This window comes from Ixodes scapularis, unplaced genomic scaffold (assembly GCF_016920785.2).
Source record: "Ixodes scapularis isolate PalLabHiFi unplaced genomic scaffold, ASM1692078v2 PGA_scaffold1__304_contigs__length_218370807, whole genome shotgun sequence".
NCBI classification, from domain to species: Eukaryota; Metazoa; Arthropoda; class Arachnida; order Ixodida; family Ixodidae; genus Ixodes; species Ixodes scapularis.
Window position 1 is genome coordinate 50573996 of NW_024609846.1, and position 23468 is coordinate 50597463.

At 40.6% G+C, this 23468-nt stretch overlaps 1 protein-coding gene across 1 annotated transcript in view; it reads right to left on the bottom strand.

Annotated features, from left to right (window-relative positions):
- LOC121835712 (SEC14-like protein 2) overlaps positions 1–17674 on the bottom strand; it is a 28592-nt gene extending 10918 nt beyond the window's left edge. Inside the window, exons 1-10 of the mRNA XM_042290161.1 lie at positions 17661–17674; positions 17000–17178; positions 16679–16722; positions 13672–13734; positions 11032–11125; positions 9786–9880; positions 5096–5174; positions 4947–5027; positions 1166–1252; positions 58–164 (exon numbers count right to left, since the gene is read on the bottom strand). Coding sequence (XP_042146095.1) covers positions 58–164; positions 1166–1252; positions 4947–5027; positions 5096–5174; positions 9786–9880; positions 11032–11125; positions 13672–13734; positions 16679–16722; positions 17000–17178; positions 17661–17674 — 843 coding nt within the window. The remainder of the gene's footprint in view (positions 1–57; positions 165–1165; positions 1253–4946; positions 5028–5095; positions 5175–9785; positions 9881–11031; positions 11126–13671; positions 13735–16678; positions 16723–16999; positions 17179–17660) is intronic.
- Between the last annotated feature and the right edge of the window lie 5794 nt (positions 17675–23468).

Sequence of the window (23468 nt, forward strand, 5' to 3'; positions counted from 1 at the left end):
AATCAAACCAAATATCTTCCCTCAATTTATATGTCATGGTAGACTAATAATTTTTACCAAGTGGGTGCACTCTCTGTCGCCGTTAGGTCCCACCAGGTCTCCTCCCCAATGAGCAGGCAGCTGGGAAGGATCCACGCACTTCAACAGAACCGGCTGCCATCCTTCTACAGGAATGAGAAGTATTTTAAGAAGTTGGCAAAGAAAAGGCAGAGTAGATGCCGAAACTACCATATACAAAATAAACTTTAACAGATAGGGGTTTCATTTGCAAAACACACTGTGGAATCATCGTTTGGTTTACTGATGTAAAGGAGGAAGTCCTTCAACCAGCGTTGACGGAACCATCCACCCTAATTACGAATTGTTCCTGGGAAACGCCGTCCTCAAAACATTTGCTTTTGCGTTAAGAGAGGCTTGGCAAAAACAAGTAACTCCAAAACCGAAGAATCTGGAGATGTAGGCAGAACTGGGCTTGCATTTTAGGGATATATTCGTTTTGAGCGCAGTTTTTATTGTTTACTTTGTTCAAATCTTAACATCACGTTGTCATTTGTAACACGGAGGTAAAAATGCAATGCCAAAAGCTATTCAATCAAATAAACTTGTGTAGGTGTCGACAAAGGCGAACTAACATTACTTAATTTGCGATGCAACTGGCAAGCACGTACACACGGAAGCTCTGTGATAAAAATTGATCTTGAAAGCACACTTTCAAAACAAGCCTGCATCAAAAGAAGCACACCATAATATTAGTCAGAACAGTCGGGAACCTGAGGAAAGCACAACATTCATTTACACTTGGCCTAAAAATCTGTCAGCCAAATCATGGCTCAATCGGAGTTCCGGAGCCCCCCGCATGTCTCTTTCTGTTTTTTGTTTTCCTTTCTTATCACCTACGCTACTCGTGCAACAAACCATAACATGATTCATGCAGCATTTAGCCTCTTCCGGCTGCGTTGACATTGACGCACTTCAAATTGCCCATGTCTACATCTCGGATAAGTACGTCAGGGCACTTTATCATATTTGTGCCTGTTGTGGGTACATTTAAAAGAGATGAAAGCCCTCTCTTGTGCATCAACAAATGGAAGTCCTCTCTGCTCAAGAACGGCGGACACAAAACTTCTAAAGACATGATGAAATTTTGATGCGCTTAGCCTCTTACCGCGTGAGAATATTTGGATCTTTCCCGCTGTTCTTTCAGTCAGGAAGGGTCTGACGAGCTTCCAGAAGATCTGAAAGAAGCTTGGAACTGCCAAGAGTGTTGCAAAAAAAAAAAAAAAAACACTGTTAGCTTTTGTTTGTTAGCTTGGGATTGTTGCAAAGTATGCGCTAACGTTGTTTTTTGTTTTTTTTTTTGTTCTGCTGGGATGTGGAATTATGTTTGCCATTTTATTTCTTCCGTGTCTGTGCTGCATTTTTTTTACCATAAGTGCGAGCGAGGAAAAAAACCACAAAAGCGAGCACAATGCTTTGAGCAAGCCTGCTATGAACGCACGCTTATGAGCTGAAAGTGGGGAGACGGTGGCCAAGTGGGTTAGCGTATACCAGCTCGGAGAACGTGGAGCGAAAGCACGCGCTGCAGAACCCAGAGATCCTGGGTTCAATAAACACCCCCGCCCGTTTCGATATGGATCAGCATCGTACCGGCGAGCGATCGTGTATCACTATTTCGTGATGCACGTTAAAGACCCGAGGCAAGCGGTTGTACTGCACTGGCTAAATTTTTCATTGACAGCTGAGACAGACAAGTCGTCCGTTGAAGCAGACTATGTTCTAGACTGTATAAACTTACCCTTACCTCAATTATTTTGTGAACTGAAAGCGTCAGTCCAAACCTCGTGCCCGGGTTTGTAGTATCGGCATTCAAAAGTCTATAAATCCAAGCTGCCGGCCATTACATTTTTGAAATCACTTCCTACTCGAAGCGTAAAATTGGATCCAAGTTCATGCCGAATGCTGACGGTCTAATAATGCTCAAACGGCATGCCCAATATTTAGCTGCCTCAGATAATCGGCGCAGCTGCTACAGAAAACCGCATACTTTAGAAAGGGGCCAAATGTCAGCTTGCCAAAGTTAATTACGTGCGTATGCCGCACTTGAATTCTAGTATGGGGCACCGCAATTATGTGTACTCAATGATAGGCAAGTCAGTGGTTGTTTTGTATATGCATGCAATTAGCTCATCGAATCGAGATGGATGACTATGATTAGATACAAAAATAAGTTATGAAGAAGCTTTCGTTTATGGTATTGATCCCACCTTAACTTGAATTTTTGTCGTCGCATCCATGTAAACGCATCAATGACGACAAGACATTTTGGTTGAAGCATAGCCCCAGGCGGTGAAAGCAGATCAGTGTTTATGAAAACCCCACGCACTTTTTTTTCTCAGATAATACCATTAACTCTAACCACCATAGTCAGCGAAAGAACCTTACAACAATTTGAGGCAGAGATCCAGACCTTACAACGAAATACCTCGAGACCTGTCACTCTTATATTTTGGAAACGAATCAGTATAGGGCTTTACCATTTGCCTGGTTAAGTCTTATGGAACTTCTTTATAAACCATGTGTAATTCACTTGAGATGTACGGTACGTCCCCCGTGCAACCATGGGCGTAGACTACGGGGGGCGGGGGGGGTGAAATCCGGAAAGGGTCAGGGCCCCCCCCCCCCCCCGGGCCCTGATCCTTACTGAGACGTGAGGATTACTGCTTCAGAAGCACAGAGGCCTGGGTTTTCCACCCTCACAATTTCTCAGCTGGCACAAGCATTTTGTTTTTTTAGATTTGTGCTCGCCGGCGCATACGCCGTGGTAATGGCGATGAAAACACGGCTACGCTTGCACTGTGATTGACATTGACACACAGCGACGGCCAAATGGTGATTAACATACGCTGTAAAATGTGCGCCCTAAAATAAACTACTGCTAATTGCCGAAAATGATCCCTGGAGAAGGGGAACAAGAGGGACAAAGGACATACACAAATCTCCAAACACAGCTAGGTGACTGGTGACTGGTGCGCGACCGAAAAAATCCGCCTGGTCCGGGTATCGAACCCGGGACCTCTCCATTACAGGTGGAGCGCTCTACCAATTGAGCTAACCAGGGGTTAGACATCAGTAGAGCGAACGGGTTTTATCAGCCGCCACCAGTCTAACACCAACCAGGGTGAAGCTTGCAATTTACGGTTTAGATTATAATGCGAATAAATGCAAAGGTGCAAGCGAGCTGGACAAGAATGACGAAAATGATCCCTGGAGAAGGGGAACAAGAGGGACAAAGGACAAACACAAATCTCCAAACACAGCTAATGTGTTTGGAGATTTGTGTTTGTCCTTTGTCCCTCTTGTTCCCCTTCTCCAGGGATCATTTTCGTCATTCTTGTCCAGCTCGCTTGCACCTTTGCCTTTATTTGCATTATAATCTTAACCTTAAATTGCAAGCTTCACCCTTGTTGGTGTTAGACTGGTGGCGGCTGATAAAACCCGTTCGCTCTACTGATGTCTAACCCCTGGTTAGCTCAATTGGTAGAGCGCTCCACCTGTAATGGAGAGGTCCCGGGTTCGATACCCGGACCAGGCGGATTTTTTCGGTCGCGCACTAGTCACCTAGCTGTGTTTGGAGATTTGTGTTTGTCCTTTGTCCCTCTTGTTCCCCTTCTCCAGGGATCATTTTCGTCATTCTTGTCCAGCTCGCTTGCACCTTTGCATTTATTTGCATTATAATGCTAATTGCCTGTGTAAAAGAAATTGCGCGGTAAAGCACCCCCCCCCCCCCCCCCCGGAGAACTTCTCCGCCTGCCCCCCCCCCCCCCCCCACGGGAAAATGGAAAGTCTACACCGCTTCGTGCTCCTATAAGGCGCCACTGTGTAATGGCGCATAAATCACAAAATAGTTGCTTAATCAATTGGCTTTATCCTCCCGAGACTGAAATGTTTTCTGTGCCATTTTCCACAGTTTTCAGGGTATAGTGGGTGTTGCAGCGTAAAAGTAAGAACAAGCACGTTTGCTGTGTGGAGCCATCCCCTTGAATGTTTGCTGTGTGAAGCCATCCTATCTAAATGTATAAATACACTGAGCCGTAATACCTCAAAATGTTTTAAAAACGTAAGTTCATTTAACTGACAAGATGGCGCTGAAGTTCGTTTGTAAATGAAGTGATTATGTTAAAGCATGTGAAAGGTATTAATTTCACTGGCGTAAAAGTTATTACGAATCCACGATACCAAAATATGCACAGCTACTATAAAAAGCCCACATTTCTACGTCCATACAGCGCGTGCGATGAGTCCATAATTCTAATTCATGAAAGTCACTCAGCCTAAAATAATAGTGTGAGAAACGTTGTAACCAGACGATGCAACTTGTGCCGGGACAGAGTGCATGTGAAACATAGGGTTCAAAAACCCAGATCGAATCGCTTTTGAGGACCACGAACAGTATACAAGGCTAATAATTTATAAATCAAACTAGGGAAATGGCAGAGATTTGACATCGCCTAAATTTGCAAGAGAGTTCGCACATGGTGTACATTTAGACACCTCGCAGGCAGAAACAATTTGGTCACCGCTGAAGAGCGGTGACCAGATAAATAATAATATTATTTGATTGCCTGCTTTCTGCGATGTCAGGATTTGATCACTGTTTTGCGCATGGCGACCTCAGACCGAAGAGAACAATTTTGTTGAGTTGTGCCAACTTCATTTTATATCAACCCCACAATAAAGCGTGGAGGACGTACTGCATCGACATTATTTCGCAATCCTTCCACGATCCTAATTCAAACTGAAAAGATCAAGCCGAGTATCCAGGTTCTTACGACCAACAAAACTATTTCTAAGAGTAAGCTTGAAACCAGCAGCTCCATGGAAGTATATGTAGGTTTAGAGTCAAATACAGAACACTTTCACTAGCATAATGATGACTCGTCACTCACCGTTAATGATGAAACATTGTTCAAGCATCTCAGGATAGTAATTCTCGTAGAGTACCATGAGGAGACGAATGAACTCGACCACTTGAAAGAAAAGGGAGCGTCATGAAGGCCGAATGCATTCCATAGCCGGTAATATTTTGAATCTTTACCTTGGTAACTGTACACTTGTCGGATGCTGAAGTTGTCGTAGTCGAAAACGACGGTGGAAGTATCCACGACCTTACCCAACTGTAACAAAACATTGACAGCGGTGAAAGTTCAGTTTAGCATATGCCAACTCACAACATATCAGTGTCTTGCGGTGTAGAGCGAAAATAGTTCTCCCTCACAAGTTATATAAATGTCCAAGTGTCAAAAATAACACTATTTTAAATAAGCGCTAAGATTCAAAACTGACGAAAAACAACCAGGTATATTCAGTGACAAAAAATTAGGACGGCAGAAGGGGGCATCAGGATACCTGCGGTTACAATATGCTGTCGTTATGCCGTTTGCGTTAAGTGCGAAAACGAGTAAGTTCGTTTTTTTGGCAGCCATCTCTTCCGGGAAATACTTTAAAACAACAAACGTTCGAACAGTGTGCTTACTTTTCTTTATCGTAAGAAAAAAATTTGAAGCTCAACGAATGATGCTTTTGTATCCTTTTCAATAGCATATGTGCCAAAAAGATCAGAAGACACTATTAACAAGTTCTCTTTGACATTCAAGTCTCAACATATGACTTGGGATTAAAGAGGATCGTGAAGATTCCTACCTATTTTAACCAGCAATTTTTTTTATATAACCCTGTAACCTCATTGCTCGGGCATTTATTGCATTCCACATTCATCATAACGATCATATTGACTAGCAGATGATACGTAAAGGGGCGCCAGAATGGCATTCTACCTGCAGCCCTAGTAGGACGTTATTTTTTACCGATGCTTTTGTAATATTAGATGCCTTACAAAGAAACAAAAGATCAAAGTAAGATATAAAACTTTCTGAAAAGGTAAAACGTATTGAAGCGATTCTTATCCCCGATGCTAACGTATCGGTGGCACTTTGTAACTGAAATATTGGTAGCAGGTTAAAAACGTCAAAACAATCTTGACAAAGGTTCAGAGTCTTTAAAACCGCTTTCTAAATAACCGGCATCAACTGTAAATTTTTTTGTTATAGGTGTAGCAACAGGGAATAAAATGTTCGTGCGATAATTTAAAAGGAATAATTAAAATTATGTTGCATATGAAGGTGTATCGTTCGCAATAAATACAAATTTCTTCATTATTGTGGTGCGTTTGAATAAATGACAATTCAAATAATACTGTATTGTAGTGCGCACTTACATTTATAAAAAAAAAGAGAGAGAGAGAATGCACAATATTAAAGTGCATTCTCTCTCTCTCTTTTTATAAATGTAAGTGCGCACTACAATACAGTATGATCATTGATATACCACCCAAGGGCACAAAACATGAGATTGTTACCCAAGCACAACGTTAAAAATCCTTCTTTTTAGAAACGAGATAGGCACTTATCAGAAACAGTCCATCCCGTTCAAGAGAAAATGGCTACGAAAGCACGCTGCTACACTGGAATACACAATTCGACATAATTGCTCACCATGAAAAATATATTTAACATTCTGAAGACTAAGAAATATATACAGTAACTTTGAAAAAAAAATTCACGATGTTACAATGTTAAGCGTTTCGTGCCCCTTCTCATGCCGCGTTCTTATACTGCGGTATGAAGCAGAAGACACAGGTTAGGTCTAAATATTAATTTTAAATACGGCTGTTGATATTGGCGAGATTCAGTATAATCCAGTAAGGAGACATCAAATTCAATCTCCTCCATTCTAGTCTATAATTAAATAAACGAATGCTGGTGAGCATGAACACATCCTCCTCTCGGCTCCAAATTGTAATTATCTTATACAAACCACAAATAACATCATAAAAGGTCTTTAAACGTGGCCTATCTAAAAGAAGTATTTAAATAATAAGCGAGAATATTACTAAAGCCATGTTTAGTCCCAAAACATAAGTACGTTAGTCTTTCTAGCTGCATCATGTTGCACTGCTTCCCCATTAAATTAGTAAGTTCCACATAACTACATAAGTAACTACATACCTTGTACTAAGCACATAGACGGCATCGTTTAGAGACTTGCTGGTATCATTGCTTTGCTACATAAACGTAGTTTCTTTCTCTATTAAACGTCAAGCTACTATTGTACATCACATTCTTTTTTAATTTCAATCTAATTCTAATTACTTGGTCTGGGATACAACAATAAAAATACATTTACATATAAATTTTTTATTGGAATAAAGTGTGCCGAGTCATGTGCAGTCTTGGGTAAGTTACTTTTAAAAAGTAATTCGTTATAGTTACAGTTACTTTCAGAAAAAAGTAGCGAAGTTACCGTTACAGTTACCGCAACAAAAGAGTAACTCGTTACAGTTACAGTTACTTTCAAAAAGTAGCGACGTTACTTTTCAGTTACTTTTCGATAACAAAAAAAAAAGTTAGAAAAAACTAGTGTCTGAAAGAAAAACAACATAGACACGAATCAGTCAGGCTCTCACCATAGCGGTAAATTCGAACTTCATAGTTTAGCTGGAAAATTAGTCAATATTTTAAAAAGAATAAAGTCCAAAATTCAACTAAATGTGTTTTCTCAGATTTGAACACGAAGACTTGTTGTCGGAGTACTCGTTGTTGCAAAGTTTGCATACTGCGGTCAAATTGTTAGCAACCCCCTTCGCCACAGCAAAATACTGTCTGTACGCCGTTCATGCTAGTTCTTTGTTCTCATCAATATCCCTATCCTTGGTAGCACTAGCACATTGCTTGCTCGTTGACGGTTGCGCTGGGTTCATGGAGTCCTTGGACATATTTCAGTACGTACACGGCAAGCAAAAAAAAAACCCGCGCAAACAACAGTAAATTCTGCCTCCACTGTTGACACCACGCCGGAGTAGGGGCGCAAATCAAAATACGAAACGTACGTAGTGCCCTCCGCGTGTATTGTTGTTTCCCGGTTGCTTCACCCGTTTAAAAAGCGTGCGCAGAAAAAAAAAACGCCACAGAGATAGTGTTTTAAGATACTAAGAAATAAGTGTTCAGTCACAAAGTACAAGCACGTGCGTAAAGACAACTAGATTCTTCTTTTCTTCTTTTTTTTCATCAAATCTACACGTGGCCATATTCGGGTCGTGACTTGCGAGAAAGAGCGTATTCCCAAGTTTGTGCAAGGCCAACTGACACTCGAAGTGTCAGAACAGACAATCTGGAAAGTGCAAGGAATAGCTAGATTATACTCGTTCAATGATTTATTATTCATAAAGAACTGAAAAGTAACGACAAAAGTAACGTCGTTACTTTCATCGTTACCTCAGAAAAAGTAATAGAACTACAGTTACAAGTTACATTCTTAAAAAGTAACTCGTTACAGTTCCAAGTTACTAAAAAGTAACGAAGTTACAGTAACGCGTTACTAGTAACGCGTTACTACCCAAGAGTGGTCATTTGTAACGTGCCGTGCAATATCCACATATACCACACATTTATTAACTTGAAATATTGAAAAACAGAAAACTTTAGCTCTACGGATAAAGCGTTAGCGTTAAATATCGGCAAGGTTATTTAGAAATTAATACATTTTTGTGAAACTTGGTGTCATTCAGAAAAAGATCAAACAGGAAAACAGTTCATTTGTCAATCGGACATCAGAATATTAGAAACATCCCTCACAAATTACGCCCTTAAAATTATTCAATGTACCTGACCAACAAACACTTCCATCAATTTAAAATATTATTATAGTAAATTCTAGCCTACGTGAACTTCGCCATTAATATATTTAAAGATATACATTTGTTGCTTTGTTCTGCCTTGTTTTCCTCTACTCGAAGCGGAATTCGTTCACACTGTATAAATTGATTCAGAGAATTTTGCGACTTTTGTATAAAGCTGGAAGCATATAATGATGATTCATTTTGACTTTGTTCAATTTATTGTTTCTTGGTATTTAATTTCTTTTGCCGTACTCTTGTGAAGGAATCTTTATATAAAAAATAACTAGAGTTTAGTTTTCTGCAGATCTGTGTAGCTGTAACGGGGTTGGGAACCAGTCAAGCTGCTTCGACCGCTTTTTTCCCAAGCCCCTATCATATAATACATACATGTGTATTGTGAATAAATTATTAATTCTTTCTTGTTTTCGCGCCACGTTACCGCTCCTAGACTATACTTCTCAACGTAACTTGGCAAGCGGTGAAGTCTACGGTCCCAGAGAATCAATCAAGGCGTCGGAAGGAAACACGTGACTATACTTTATCTCACGAGTCGTGCGCAGTGCTGTTAAAGTCAGAGGCAGGAGTAAGAGGAAAGCCTTTTTTTGTGCGAATTCGAGCTGCAGGCTGATCCCAACCGTGAACGAAAGCGACGTCTGGGACACACAAAAGAAGCTCCGGGTTACGAGTGGAGTTTCCCATGTTCCTACACTCTAACTGCTTGGGTTACTGTATCGCCCCTGTACTCCTGGTAGAGACTGTCACGCGCTTTACCTAAATTGCTCTGATTGACTCAAGGGTGCCGTAGCGTTAAAGTTTTCGCAAAGTTATATTGAAACAAAATCTAGTGAGAAAATCAGTGTAGATTTCAATAAAACTTCTCCACCCTTTTAATTTTTGACTTTCTTTAGTGCAATTTGATCATTACAACTGTATTTGTAGAAACGACTTTCCTATTCTCTGGAACGCTGCCTGTTTCTGAACCGGTGTAGAATGACTGTCATGTTATATCGTTAAATGACCTCACCGATGTCAAAATTGTCTTGGGGCTCACCTTTTTGCTTTGTGCCTTCATATCTGCGATGATGTTTTCAACGATGTACGTGACATGCTTGACCAACGCCTCCGTTGATACGCACTGCAATATTCCTGTGTATAGACATCGTTTTAATGTTTTAAATTTACAGTTTTACAGGATTATATTTATTCCAAAATAAGATTGATAAGAATCAAACGTACACAATCAAATGTAAAACGACAATTTTCAACAACAAATCTACGGATTCCCCGCATTCCCATTTTTCCACCACCAGCCGTCAGCACCTTGCAATATTCTAACATAACGTGGCGGCTTCTAGATAACGTTTTAAATGAACTTAGACACCACTTTATTTCCAAAAAGTAGCTGAGTCAGCTTCTCTATTTTTGTTCTTTTTGAAAGGTGGGCCACTTTGGGGGCTTCGAGCCACACGAGCATACTACTTAACCTTGCTATCATTGTCAGTGATATGGGGAAAAAAATCACGTGACACGCTCCTGGGGCTTTATTAGGCTCTGATAAATGCCAGCCTTTCAAGGTTTCAAAAGAAACTCTAGCTTTACGCTGGGGAGTGTGACAAGAAGACATCGTGCTTCGTTATCAATGCTTAAGAGATCCCTTTCATAGGCATCATGCTTGGAAGTGAAGGAATTGGTAAACATTGTTTGAATTTAATAAATTAAAGGCGTTGGAGGAGTGTTAGTGTCAAAAGTACAATAGACAAGTGAGAACGTTCACAAGACAAGGCAGAGAAGCCAATGATGCACCCCCATCAAGCGATTAGGCCTGTAAAACTCGGCAATCTTTTATAGATGCCAGATAGATTCTTAAGAATATACAAAACATGTCAAGGCTGCAGAGAGTGCATGTTATGATGGCTGGTGACACATCAAAATCTTGATACACTGACTAGTTCTATGCTCTCAACAAAAAAAAAATAAAAAAGCACGCAGAGAAATGTAGCATTCTTCACAAAAAGCGTTTTTGCAACTAGAAATATTTTTGCCCCCCCCCCCCTCATTTAAACTATCGAAAGTAAAAGACAACTGAAGAATTCTTGTGCTTCCTACAGCAGAACAAAATTACCCCTATTTCGACTCTGTTGGTCCGCAATACTACACGGACCCCGGGACCACTGCAACTTTAAATACGTTTGACTTACGTAGTATTGTACGTTTGCGTTAATGTACAGCCCGTTCAATGTTTTAGTGCTCCCAACAACGCCTAAATGTTACAATGTTGCTGCAGTCTTTAATGTTACCTTTGAAGTCCGCATTGCCGAAGCGCAGGAGCCAGAGGGGTCGGCCTTCGCGATCGTGGTTACACAAGCCGCCAGGAAAGTAAAGCCTCAGCACCTAAAATAGCATTCTTTTTTTTTTCAGGTCACTTCAACGCGTACTCGGATGACCGGCGACTCTTGTGAGCTGTACACAATATGAAAATGTCGTATCCAAATATCTGACCTCAAGAGCACTCGAAGTGGTAACTTAATGCACAAACAGAAAAAGGGACATCGACAAAAATTTCAGCAGGAGAGAGAGCGTTGGCATTAACCAAATCTTACAGATGGTCGGCGTGAACATTTATTTTTACCTTCGAGCTGAAAAGAGACGTATATATTTAAGAGCACATCGCAATAGTGAGTTCTTATTATTTAAGCACATGTGGAAATTAGTCTCTTCCCACAAATGTCTTATTAAATTATTGTTTGGTTTTAAATTACTAAGTTTGTTGCATTACTGGGTTTGAGAAAGCAGAATTCTTCGAATGAATATGAAAGTGCAAGGTAGAGACTAGCGCCTCGAACATCTGAAATGATTAACCACTAACCCCCCCCCCTTTCCCCCCAAAAAATATGCAAAATATGAACAAGATTAGGACAAAAAAATTGTGCCCTCTGGGCCGGAAGTTTTTGGGGAAATGATTGGGAGTTCACATTATGCCAATCCATCACTGCTGCTCCATCAAGCTGAAACTATTATGTTGCAGTTTTATATTTCACGAATACAACTTGCAGATTAGTAGAATAGTTTGATATGAAAACAAAATATCGAAATGAGAAAAGCTCATGCATTTTGGTGATCATAAGCAAATTGAAGCCTTTCCAATAATGTTAATTGCTGGGCTGCTCATATTCTTTATTAAGACGATATGTGGGCTTTACTAAATTGTATTTTTAGCAGATCAAAGATCGTGTTGCAACAAACCATTATGGTTCCACAAAGTTTTGAGTATGCGCAGGCATAGGTATCCCTGGTTCAGTGCTTTGATCACTGTGAGTACTGTCAACAATATAAAATGTTACGAAAATAATGTTTGTTTGTTTTTTATGTGTTATTTCTCGCTAGATTATATTTCCCCTTCCAAACTTTATAGCCGCCTCTCACCCACAAGTCTTCTTGCCTTTGGTGGTCATTAAGCTGTAAAAGCTGTAAACGTGATAAATTGTTTTGTATTGTATTAAGAATCAGCTGGGTGTTGTTTCAATTCATCGCAATCCTCTCATGTCGCACGCGCACGCAAAGAAAAACGTACCGCCAGGATCTTCCACCAGACATTGTGTGGCTATATATGGCGGGAATCGGCGAAGCGCTCCGTGTCTGCTCATTGTTGGGCTTTGATTGATCACAGAAATTACCACGCGAACATACAATTTAATTTCTGCTGTAATGTGTTTTCTTTCTTTTTTTTCTTCTTTTTTTTTGGGGGGGGGGGGGGGGGTTGAATTTAAACAAAGGAGCGTGTTAGCAACTTCCATTCGTTTTTTTTTTTTTGTATGCCCTACTCTAGGTATTGGTTGTCCGGAACAAAATGAACGCAACTTAAATTTACATTTCAAACTCAGAAGTTACGGAATATAAATCCGGGAAACGGAGACTAGTCGATATAAATAACAGGCTGCATTTTTGTACTCTCGTTGTTTTTGTCATCTTGTGTTAGAATTGATATATAACGAACCAGTAGTTATTCGTTAAAAAGTACTGAGCGCACACGTTTTCTTTCTTTTTTTGTGTCCGCCATAAACAAAAAAATAATGCAGGTCTTTTTTTTTGGGGGGGGGGGGGGGGGTAAAATTTTTATTGTTATTTTACTTCTAGCACTTGAGGGATCTGTTTTCATGTAGTGCATAAAAGACGCTCCAGCATGCAGCCCAATAATTTTTAATGTGCTGCATGCGGGATCGTTTTTTATGTATGCATTAATAATTATTAAAGAGGTCATGAAACGATTTTCCTACTTCTTCCTCCTTAGCTTTAATCCTCAACTCAAATGCCAATTGTGAAATCACGTGGTCGTGAGATTCCTTCGGCACCGGTGCGATGACTCCTAGCTTCCACCGTGGTTTTTTATGCACACCATAGAACTTGTCATTCCCCAGTGACAATAAGTTTCGTCAGGGCACTCATTGGCCACGAACGCGAATCCAAATATTCGTCGACAGATTGATTGTTGACGAGCGCATACGTCCGAGTGACGCAGTTCTCGTGTCCAATGGGTGAGCTGGGCTCTGCTGACGTCAGTTTGGCGCCGCTGACGCGCTTTTGGAACCGCGGATGTATCATAGTGAAAAGGCAGAGAGCTTTCGAAGGCAAGAAGGTACAAAATAGTCTGCTATATTTTCAAATGTTCGTACCGAAAAGCTGGCTTTTGACTTTCTAGCCTCTTTCCTTTGGCCAACTAAACGATATGCGATTAGTAAAGTCCCAATTTAAAATATTTTATCCCAGCCCAAAGTTCGTTTCATGGCCCCTTTAATGATTAATGCAAAGTTTTGGGGGAGGCGCCGCGAAATTCAGCACATTAGTGCGAAGTTTCGGACAAAATTGCACCTTTGAACTGAAGGCGGCGTCTATACATACCGCCAATTATTAATACGAATTCGAAAAGGAAACAGGCTCACCTCTGGATTTTCGTAAGTCTCGATAAGTGAGTCGATCTTTTCCCGTTGCCGCCAAATATTGTTCTAAATAAAAACATAAAAGAGCTCAGCGTAGATATATGCCTCAACGAAAACACAAAAAAACACATTGAACTAATTAATTCCAAGTTTGTCCCATGGCCTGGATGGAACAGCGCGGATGAACAGTCACACCCACAGGCACACAAGAAAGGAACGGACTCGCAGCGCTGACTTACAACTCAGTCCTATATTTCTCCTTCCTCAAATCTTCAACATCTTCGCCTTCACGGGTACTGGCGCAACTTTAATTATCATAATTGTACACATCAATTTTCGTCCCTGCTCTCGAGACCTCTTTAATTTCTTAAAAGCCACGTGCATGCCGATCTTTTTTACATCAAACATCATGTTTCTTTAAAACAGATGCCCTTATTACTTTCTTTGCGAATTAGAACTTGATATCAAGGTAGCTCTGGGGCCGACAGGGCGGGCGTTCGATTACGAACTCTCGGACAAGACTCGCAGCACCGATTACTGCAACCCCACTATACCCCCTAAAGTGGTAGTTACCCTGATTAACTACGTGAGATGCAATACGAAATAAAAATGACGTCAACAAAGGGAGCTTTTTTGTCCATGTTTTTGTTTTTCGGCGTTTGCTTCGTTGCACACATTCAATCGTTACGTATATAAGCTGAGCTGTCAAAATTATGCTCATCCAATTTAAGACTATTTATCTTTAAACAAAAAATAAAAAAAAACTTGAGATCGGTGTCCAGGCTTTTTTGAAGGATTACACTTTGAAGTTAATGGAATAGCCACAAATCACCATATTGTTTGGGACACTAATAAAGCACTGGGATCACAGGTCTGAAAGGGCCGGTAGCACCGTATGAATTTATCACGTTACGCCCGTCCGTCATTTATTAGGGAAACTTGCGCTTTCCATAAAAAAAATAAGAGTATACATTCTAACATAAGATTTTTTTATTATCCGAAGTTTATGCGAAAATCGTCATAAAAATCCGCCACAAAGAATCGCCATGAAGGAATGTCATGTAGGACAGTCCCTTCAAATTCATCGCTAAATATAGCGGGGAAATATTGTCACGTGGTGCCCGCTTCCTCTCTAGATTTAGAGGAAAAACAAAATGTACGTGAACAACACGTCACCTCAAGTCACTTGTAGATTTTCCCACTAAATCTAGCGGGGAAAATGACGTCACACTAGAACGTCGTGTGCCCTTAAGTCACGTGACGCCACTTTCTGCGAGGTGGTTCTGCGGGGTGTTAGTTTGCGCTAAAACCATACAGTTTCTCGGCCCTTATCAACATGATCGTCCTTGTTTCTTTTTGTATTGACTCCATTATTTTCGCATGTTGAACGCTTGTTGTGGTTTCTATGGCGCAGAAGATAAATTTTTTCGTAGTAGGTAGGCGTTTGTTTCATGATGGAAAAGGACACAACACTCCTTTGTTTCAAGGGGCACCTACATTAAACAATAAAACAACAGGCGAGATCGTAACACTGTACTCGTTACTTAAATCGAGAGGTAAAAAATAGTGCATTATCTATCTCATTTGGTTAATAGATTTCAGTGTTCATATACCCGCCACGTGTCTCTCGTTCGCTGGGTATAATTTTCTAAATTTCTCCTTCTTGCGTCTCGTTTTTCTCTTTTTTTCTTCTTCTTTTTGCTGGAAACCTAACTCTTGCTTTTTAATTTTGCCGAAATAAATAATTGCAGTGTGGGATTATTGTTGCGAGAGCTGCAAAAAGCAATCCGATCTTGATTCGAACGTAATTTCGTTCTTTGGGGGCTGCAGAACTCGCAGTTTGAAGAACTTTCCGGGGAAGAACTCCATGAGTCATAGGATAATTTGGCCCTCCCTATTAGCCTATTGGAGCTTTGTGTGATGCGTTGCAAATATTTGAGGAGGAATTGGGTCAATAATGTTTTGTGTGACGACTTCATTTGCATTAAAATGTTTCCAATCGCAATTTTCCTGTTCTGTTCAATTTGAAATGAACTAAAAGCAAAATATTTAAATATTCAATTCGTATGTTTTTAAAGATATTCTACGATAAATATCTACCACAATAAAAAAACAAGATTGCGGTCTTCTTTTGCCATTAAAGAACCGCATAAAAAGGGATTATGTAAGGTCTTTGAGAGCTGTGGGAGTCAAAATATATTCGTAGATAATACATTGGTCTCCTGAAGCAAATATACTCTCGTACTCAAGTTGTGGTTTTCATCGTCCGTTGCACAACTTGAAAGGAATTCGTACACACCAAAGTGAGTTTATTGAAACCACTCCACAAAAACCAACTATTATTTTGGCAGGTAATTTGGCGCATTTCGAACTTCGGTTAAGCCCTGCTGTGCAAAGGTATGTCTGGTGACTTACCTTCGCACAGCGTGAAATGTAGGAAAACATAAATAGGTTTGCACGTGACGTCAGTCTGCCCTTCTTTCTGGTGGCATGAAGCGTCTCTCTTACGCAGCGGAAGCTGCCTTCGCACGCAGCCCTTTCCCCCATTACTTCTGACCAAGTGACCTGTATGCAAGGATTTGTGTGTGTCTGTTTTTTATTCCTTGATTGTTTCCCTGGTCACCGTCGATCAACGGAAAGGCTGCAGAGGCTTGTATAGTCAAGATTTTAACTTCGTGCCCCCGGAGTTTACATAGTGTTTAAATATGCCAGATCTGTAGCAGAATCATTATTGATCCGTTGGTTCATTTATTGATTGATCGATTGATTGATTTCTCGATTGTAGGCACAATTCCAGAGACACTTTGTTTAGTACCGTCCATTAGTATCAGGAGCGGGTTACTCTCACAAGGTGTCATACACTTATAAAAATGAGAAATTTACGAGACTTGCCATAGCCTGATAGAAGACACTAACCGAAAGCCTGCTGCTAAGTTATTCATTAGAAGTCATCAGAAATTCGCCAATGATGGTCAAGAGTCTAACGTTGTGGAAGAGCCAAAAAACTTACATCTCTCAGCAGTTTCTCCGACTTGTTTACGTCGAAGTCCCGAGCTGCGTAAGGAAAGTCATATTATAGAGCAATTGAAATTAACCCCAATGCGTCAAGCCGCACTGTAAATTGTTTACACTGTAAAGGCAGTGAGCCTGAGCAGGGGCATCATCAAGACCAGTTTAATGTGTCTATTAGATTTTACAACGGAAAGGTATAGTTTGCTTTTGAAGACACTGTTATATGGTAAAATTTCTTAGTTTACACTCAAGTTGCCATGGGCACCCACATTCGATGCTTGATTACTTATTTTTTTTTTCTTATTACGTTGAAACTTACCCCTTAGCCAACGCAGCAGGAACGGATCCGTGAATTCTTCGCTCCATATATCACGGAGATGAGACTTGAGCTTTTGAAGAAACAAAATAAAACCGCGTTCAGTATAAAAAAATGTTATAAAGACATTCTCTCCAAATTTTAGGAGCAGCACTGCCGGACTTATGCCATAAAGTGCAGCGCTGTGGTAGATCAAACACCAAGTGCTACTTCAACTATATTCCTTCCGAACGAAAGTCAAAGTAGGAAGTCACGTGTAATATCGGTGATTAGACGAAATATCCGTTGTGTGATTCGCCAGAAGTCTTATTTTTGCGATACCATATTTTGTTTTTTAAAAGGACGTCTAGTCAGATGGCTGTAACCAACAAAAATGCCGCTTTTCCTACGTGATGTTTTTCATGCAAATTAAACGTTGCTCTTAAAGAACCTTGAGAATCTGTAAGAAGCAAAAACACATGTGAATATTGAGTAACAACATTGACTTCATGAAGGATAAATTCATCATGAAAAAAAAAAAAAACAAGGGTGAGCGTCAAATATGCTACTTTCGCAATTTTTAAGTTCTGCATTGCCTACCGGCGTTATTCGTGCGAGAAAAACACAGAAATGTAATCGCAAATGCGTGGAGTGTTTTTTTTTTTTTGTAATTGCCAGCCCTCACATATGCAAGTGCATTATCACGAAAGCCCTTGTTGGATGCATATCTGAGGCTTTCACTTCAAACTAAATCAAATTAAATAACAGCTTTGCTTCCATGGAAAGCTAAAAACAGTTCCAGAAATAGAGCTGTTAGAAAGAGCTTTACTGGGTATGGGACCCCGGCTGCATTTGGGAGGCGGAGAGAAGCTCACCGGAGAAAAGCTTACCGCAAAACTGTCAGATGCGGAGAAAAGCTCACCGGCCTAATGACGGACGCGGAGAGAAGATCACCTACGAGTCTAAGAATCGAGCGTTCACTCAACTGAAATATGTTAAATCAATTGAAATATGCTGGGATGCCCTAATGCCTATGCGGTCATTCTGTACTTCAGAAGCAGAATTTTATATATATATATATATATATATATATATATATATATATATATATATATATATATAAACGAATTTGTGCAGATGAATGAACCGTACTTAATCCGATGGTGTGAAGTGCCCGTGTTGTATATATACATATATATATATATATATATATATATATATATATATATATATATATATATATATATATAAACGACGCTTATATATATATATAAGCGTCCAGTAACACGGCAGGTGTCGCCCGACAAAAAAAAATTATTTTTATAGGCGCTAAAGAAGTAACGGGAGGAATATAACCAGTGATGAGGGCTGCAACTTGAGTAATTTTGGAATTTTCATTTACGAAATTACTTTAGTGTAATTTCGCCCCCGCATTGCCAAATGTTTAAGAAGCAGGGGTTTCAATTTGTACCTCAAACGAACGGAAAATAAAAAAGTGGTATTTCTCTATCCCGGATGCGTCAGAATTAATTTAAATATGGTGACACTGACGCGAAATCGGCTGACATAAAAGCAAAAACCAGGGCAACAGCCATGGTACAAAATAAAAGTAAAGACGACTCAAATCCTGATTCAAATCAGAAAGGTTTTGGTGGGATAGTTTTAATCAAACCTTTTCCGCAAATATAGTCACAAAATATATTTCTTTATTATCCGCTCGTTTATCATTTTATGCTTTCAATGTGCTTATTAGGGTGACTGAATGAAGGGCGCATCTGTTTTGCATTTAAATCAGAGTCATCACACAACAACGATTTATATCGGATTGAACACGACCAAAAAAGCAGTGGTTGGCGGAGAAAATCGATACGCTGAGCTTTACTTCTACTACTGACTTTTCGTTCGTCAGTTACGTCGCATTTTTTATATAAAATCGGAACGCCAAGGAGAGAAACGAAAGCTTTGGAAGCTATATGTATTGCAAGAAAATTCAATCGCGAAAAAGAAAAGCCAATTCAACTGTTTTTCTAACAAAAAATACAAATAAATGCGCTTTTTTTTTTCTAGTACCAAGGAGGGGGGGGGGGGGGGGGCTTTCATTTACAGAAAGTGCTTAAAATTGCAGTAATTCTTTTTCCGCATTGTTTTCACTGATCGGGATAATCGATGAAACAGCCTGCTGTGTTTAAAAATGCATACAGAGATAAATAATCAGTATTTTATAGCTGCAGTAATATAACTCTGATTGAAATCAAATCAATCTCAATATTTTTTGTTATTGTTTTAAATAATTTTTTTTTGTAAATTTTGCCTACAGTAGAGCGACCTAATGTGAAGTGTGTTACACTGTGAACATAAACTAACGTTGGCATTTTTTTTTATATATTTTAGCGGTTGCCATCATAATTGCTAGTACGGTACAAATTCCTCATTCGTAGAACAAACTTATGCAATAAATGTTTGATGTTGATCAACCCCTTCTCTAAGTAAAATGCGAAAACTCGTTTCGCGCTAACTCTGCTTCACACTGTACCGCCTGTGTGAGATGAGGGTCACCTAAAACATATAAATCTGCTGTAAATGATAACTTTACGTATTAATTTAATTCGAGGTGAACTTTTCTGCCGGCCAGTCAAAAGACTGGTAACCTTCTCTCCCGATCCGCTCAAAAAGGAGCGAGCTTTTCTCTGGTGAGCCTTTCTGCGGGGAGCTTTTCTCTGGTGAGCTTTTCTCCGGGATTCATTGCATTGGCAGCAGTTTTGATAGAATACATTCTGCTAGTATGAACTTATAATGTAATAAATAAATAAAAATTATAATAGGTTACAATAAGTTAGAAGCAATGAGGATATACGAGCTTAAGTCTTGTTTGCTGATCGTGTATTTATTTATATTGTTTGTGGTGCATTTATTTAGAACGAGTGGTACCATGTAATGTAAGGATTGTAATGACAGTTTGTACGGGAAAGAGGGAGGACCCACGCTTATCCGCTGAGTATGCTGACATCCCTATCATGCTTGGTAAGTTCAAAAACAGTGCAAAAGAATTCTATGAAAGATGTAAATGACAAACGCATAGAACAAAGTAAACAAAACTCAGACATGCGTTCAACAGGAGTCATTAGAGGTTTATAAAATAAAGGCACTGCGTGGTCTTAATAAAACATATTGGCAAGATATCATATTATTTTCTTTTATATATAAAGTATGTTTTAGTGTTTGTTTTTGTCATAGTAGCTCATACAATATAATATTAAGAACACAAATTTAATTGCGAATGAACAAAGGTGACAGTAATTTATTTGCGATTGAAATAATGGATATTAGATTTTAGGTGTAATGTTGAGGGGCCAAATATTGCGTCACCTAGAGAAAACCAATTACCCGAGAGAGTTAGTTATTAAATAATTATCATAACAGTCCCACATCATTTACCTGTGAAAAATGTACTTAACGTTTTACGTAATTGAACTCGTTTGATTGATGATGTACTCAGTGAAAGTGTGTGATTTATAAAAGTTAGTTTATTTTAGTCCTGAACAAGTTGGTATTGTATTCATTGTATTTATCTCAAGATCATTATTATTAGACCACAATGCAGGTTTTATTACACTTGAACTGGCTTTATACAACAGTGTATCAGCATTGGCCACAGAGATAAACATACTCATCCGATTTTATAACGAACTGCACTTGGTTGTTTGAAGAGAGAGTAAAAGAGTCTTAAGCATAAATAAATAATATGCAACAAAAGTCTTAAAAGAGACGATCGTAATAACGTCCGTAGGCCGTAATTCCGATCTTCTCTTTCAGTCAATCGTCGATAACTCAAGATACAGCGACCCAAAAACTTACCCAGGTAGCACGCCAGAGGAATGCCCAACTTCGGCAAAGGTCTGGCAAACATAAGGGCCCAACTTTGGCGCAGTTAGGTTTTTGCACCATGGCACTCATCAGTGCCAAAGTACGGTGCCTAACTATAGCCTTAGTTGGGCGATTCTAGGGCATGCCAAAGTTTGGCTCTTCTCTGGTACGCCAGAGGAGTGCCAAAGTTGGTGCCATACTTCAGCCGTAACTGCCATAGTAAATCCTAATCTGGGAATGCGGGGCATGCCATGGTTTGGCGTTTCTCTGGTCCGCCAGAAGAGCGCCAAAGTTGGTGCCATACTTCAGCCATAACTGCCAGAGCAACGCCTAATTTCGGTATTTGGGACGTGCCAAAGTTTGGCGTTTCTCTGGTCCGCCAGAGGAGCGCCAAAGTTGGTGCCATACTTCAGCCATAGCTGCCAAAGTAACGCCTAATTTTGACCCGGCCGGTTTCGCATTGTTCAAAACACTGACAACGCGGCTTCTCGCGAGATTTACCCCTGTGACATCGTGCAGATGCCTGAGTTTCTCTTCAATTTCAGTTATGAAGTCACGTTTTGGAACGTACCGTGGAGCAAGGGTATAGTCCAGTCCTATGGATAGCAGAAATTGCAAGCCAGGGTTCGTAATAGTAACATAAGGTACGTACGGCAGAATTTCCCGCCATAAATAAAATGATTTGGCTAACGCCAATGTAACGCGAAATAGGTGCAAAGAGTTTTGCGATAGAAAGCGTAAACCGAAAAAACGGAAAAAAAAGAAAGAAAGAAAGAAAGAAAGAAAGACTGAAGGAAAGGAGAAATAAAAATAAATCTCCGGTGACGTGGCCAAAAAAAAAAAAATTCTGTTCATGTGATTTTTCTTGTCACGTGACCAAAAAAAATAAACGAAATAAAAAAAAAGAACACGAGAAAAAAAAACAACCTCCCCTGCCCGGTTTCGAAGCTAGGCCCTCTCGATCGTGAAACTAGCGCGCTGTCCGTTGCGCCAACATAACTTTCCTTTCTTTCTTGCAAGTTGCGCCAACATAACTCTGCCTGTAATGGTCACGCATTCTCCCATCATAGGAGAAAGCTTAGTTGCCTTCGTAGTTTTTCATGCATGTGTTATTTTTATTTGTGGCAAGAGTTCACGTCCAGAATGCTTTTAGAGTTTTCGAGCAAAACGAGTTTTCTTCATCCGAGTCACCTTCTAGAACCAGTAGACCGCACTGGGTCGTCCGGCTAATCAAGCAGCTTTTTTCAAATTCTCTGACGTGCCCGTCCTCGGATCCGAGGTCGCCGTTTGACATGCTTAACTTTCTTCCACCTTTTAGCCGGAACCCCCACGGCAGCTTTGTTCCGTCCCCACTCCCTCTCGAGAGGATGGCTCGCCCCGAGGCTAATCCCATTTTCTAGACGCTCTTTCCATCCAACGCTAGCCCTTTCCCTCCCGCCCCCCAGCTTCGGGAGAGAAGGTTCTTCTCTGCAGGACGTCCCGTTTGTACAGCGGCCTTTAAAGTTCAGATTGTCCTGTCTGTATCGTCCCTTTTGTGTCTCCACTTTTTAATGTTTAAAAAGTATCAACACGCTAATATAGTACAATTTCCGGGATTTTATTTTCATTCCCCAAGTGTGATGCGGGAGCCGCGCCACGGAGCCCCGGTCGTTTCCGCTCTTTGTTATCGCTAGGATTTGACAGTGCTCAATCACAATGCAAGACACGCACAGAGCCACGCTCGCTTTTGCAATGCGCCGCCTAATAATGATATGTCTTGTGCAAACGTGCGTACATCCGTCTTGCGCAGTGTTAGCTCAATGGCAGCGCTTTCTGTAAAGGCGGACTCACACCGGGGATGTAAGCAGTCGCGCGATCCAACTAAATCGCATCGCAAAAAAAAAATAATAAAAGCAATTAGTTGGTCAATTTGGCGTGCGCGATGAGCGAGTCCAACGCCTTCGTTGGCGAGTCGCTTCTCAAAAACTCTCGCTCCGAACGCCGTTGGTTGGCTCGGCCTCTCTGCGACTAGAGTGCATCGTAAAAAGTCGGGTCAGCAAGCGACTGCTCAAAACCCGTCACTTTTTGCTCGCGATGGTTGCTTTTGCGATGACAGTTATGGCGCGACTAGATCGCATCGCCGGTGTGAACGCGCCATAATGTCGAACCAGTCTCACGGTGCGTCCCGATATTGGCTTGTGTACCTACGCGCGAGTGCAACATCTGGCACAATTTGCGTTTGCAAAGCCTGCTCCAGCCGCATCAAAACATTCAGCCAACCTTTGGACTGCACAAATCAAGAGACACCCAAAATAAGATAAAGTTGCCAGCCGAATAAAACTTGATTTCAATTTAATTAAGATGAAGACCACCCGCGTACATCAAATACCTCATCAGCCGAACTCCAAGGCAGTGAGCCTAGTTCTGGCACTTGTTTGGCAACTTTGGCTCGCAGCTGCCAGATGACAGCCAAACTATCGGGAAGCGAAGCCTAACTTGGACGCTCGCTTGGCGACTTGGGCCCAAAGATGCCAGATCTCAACCGAACTACAAGGTAGTAAGCCTAACTCTGGCACATTTGCGGCAATTTTGGCCCGAATGTGCCTGGTGACAGCCGAACTGTCAAAAAGTGAAGCCTAATTTTGGCATT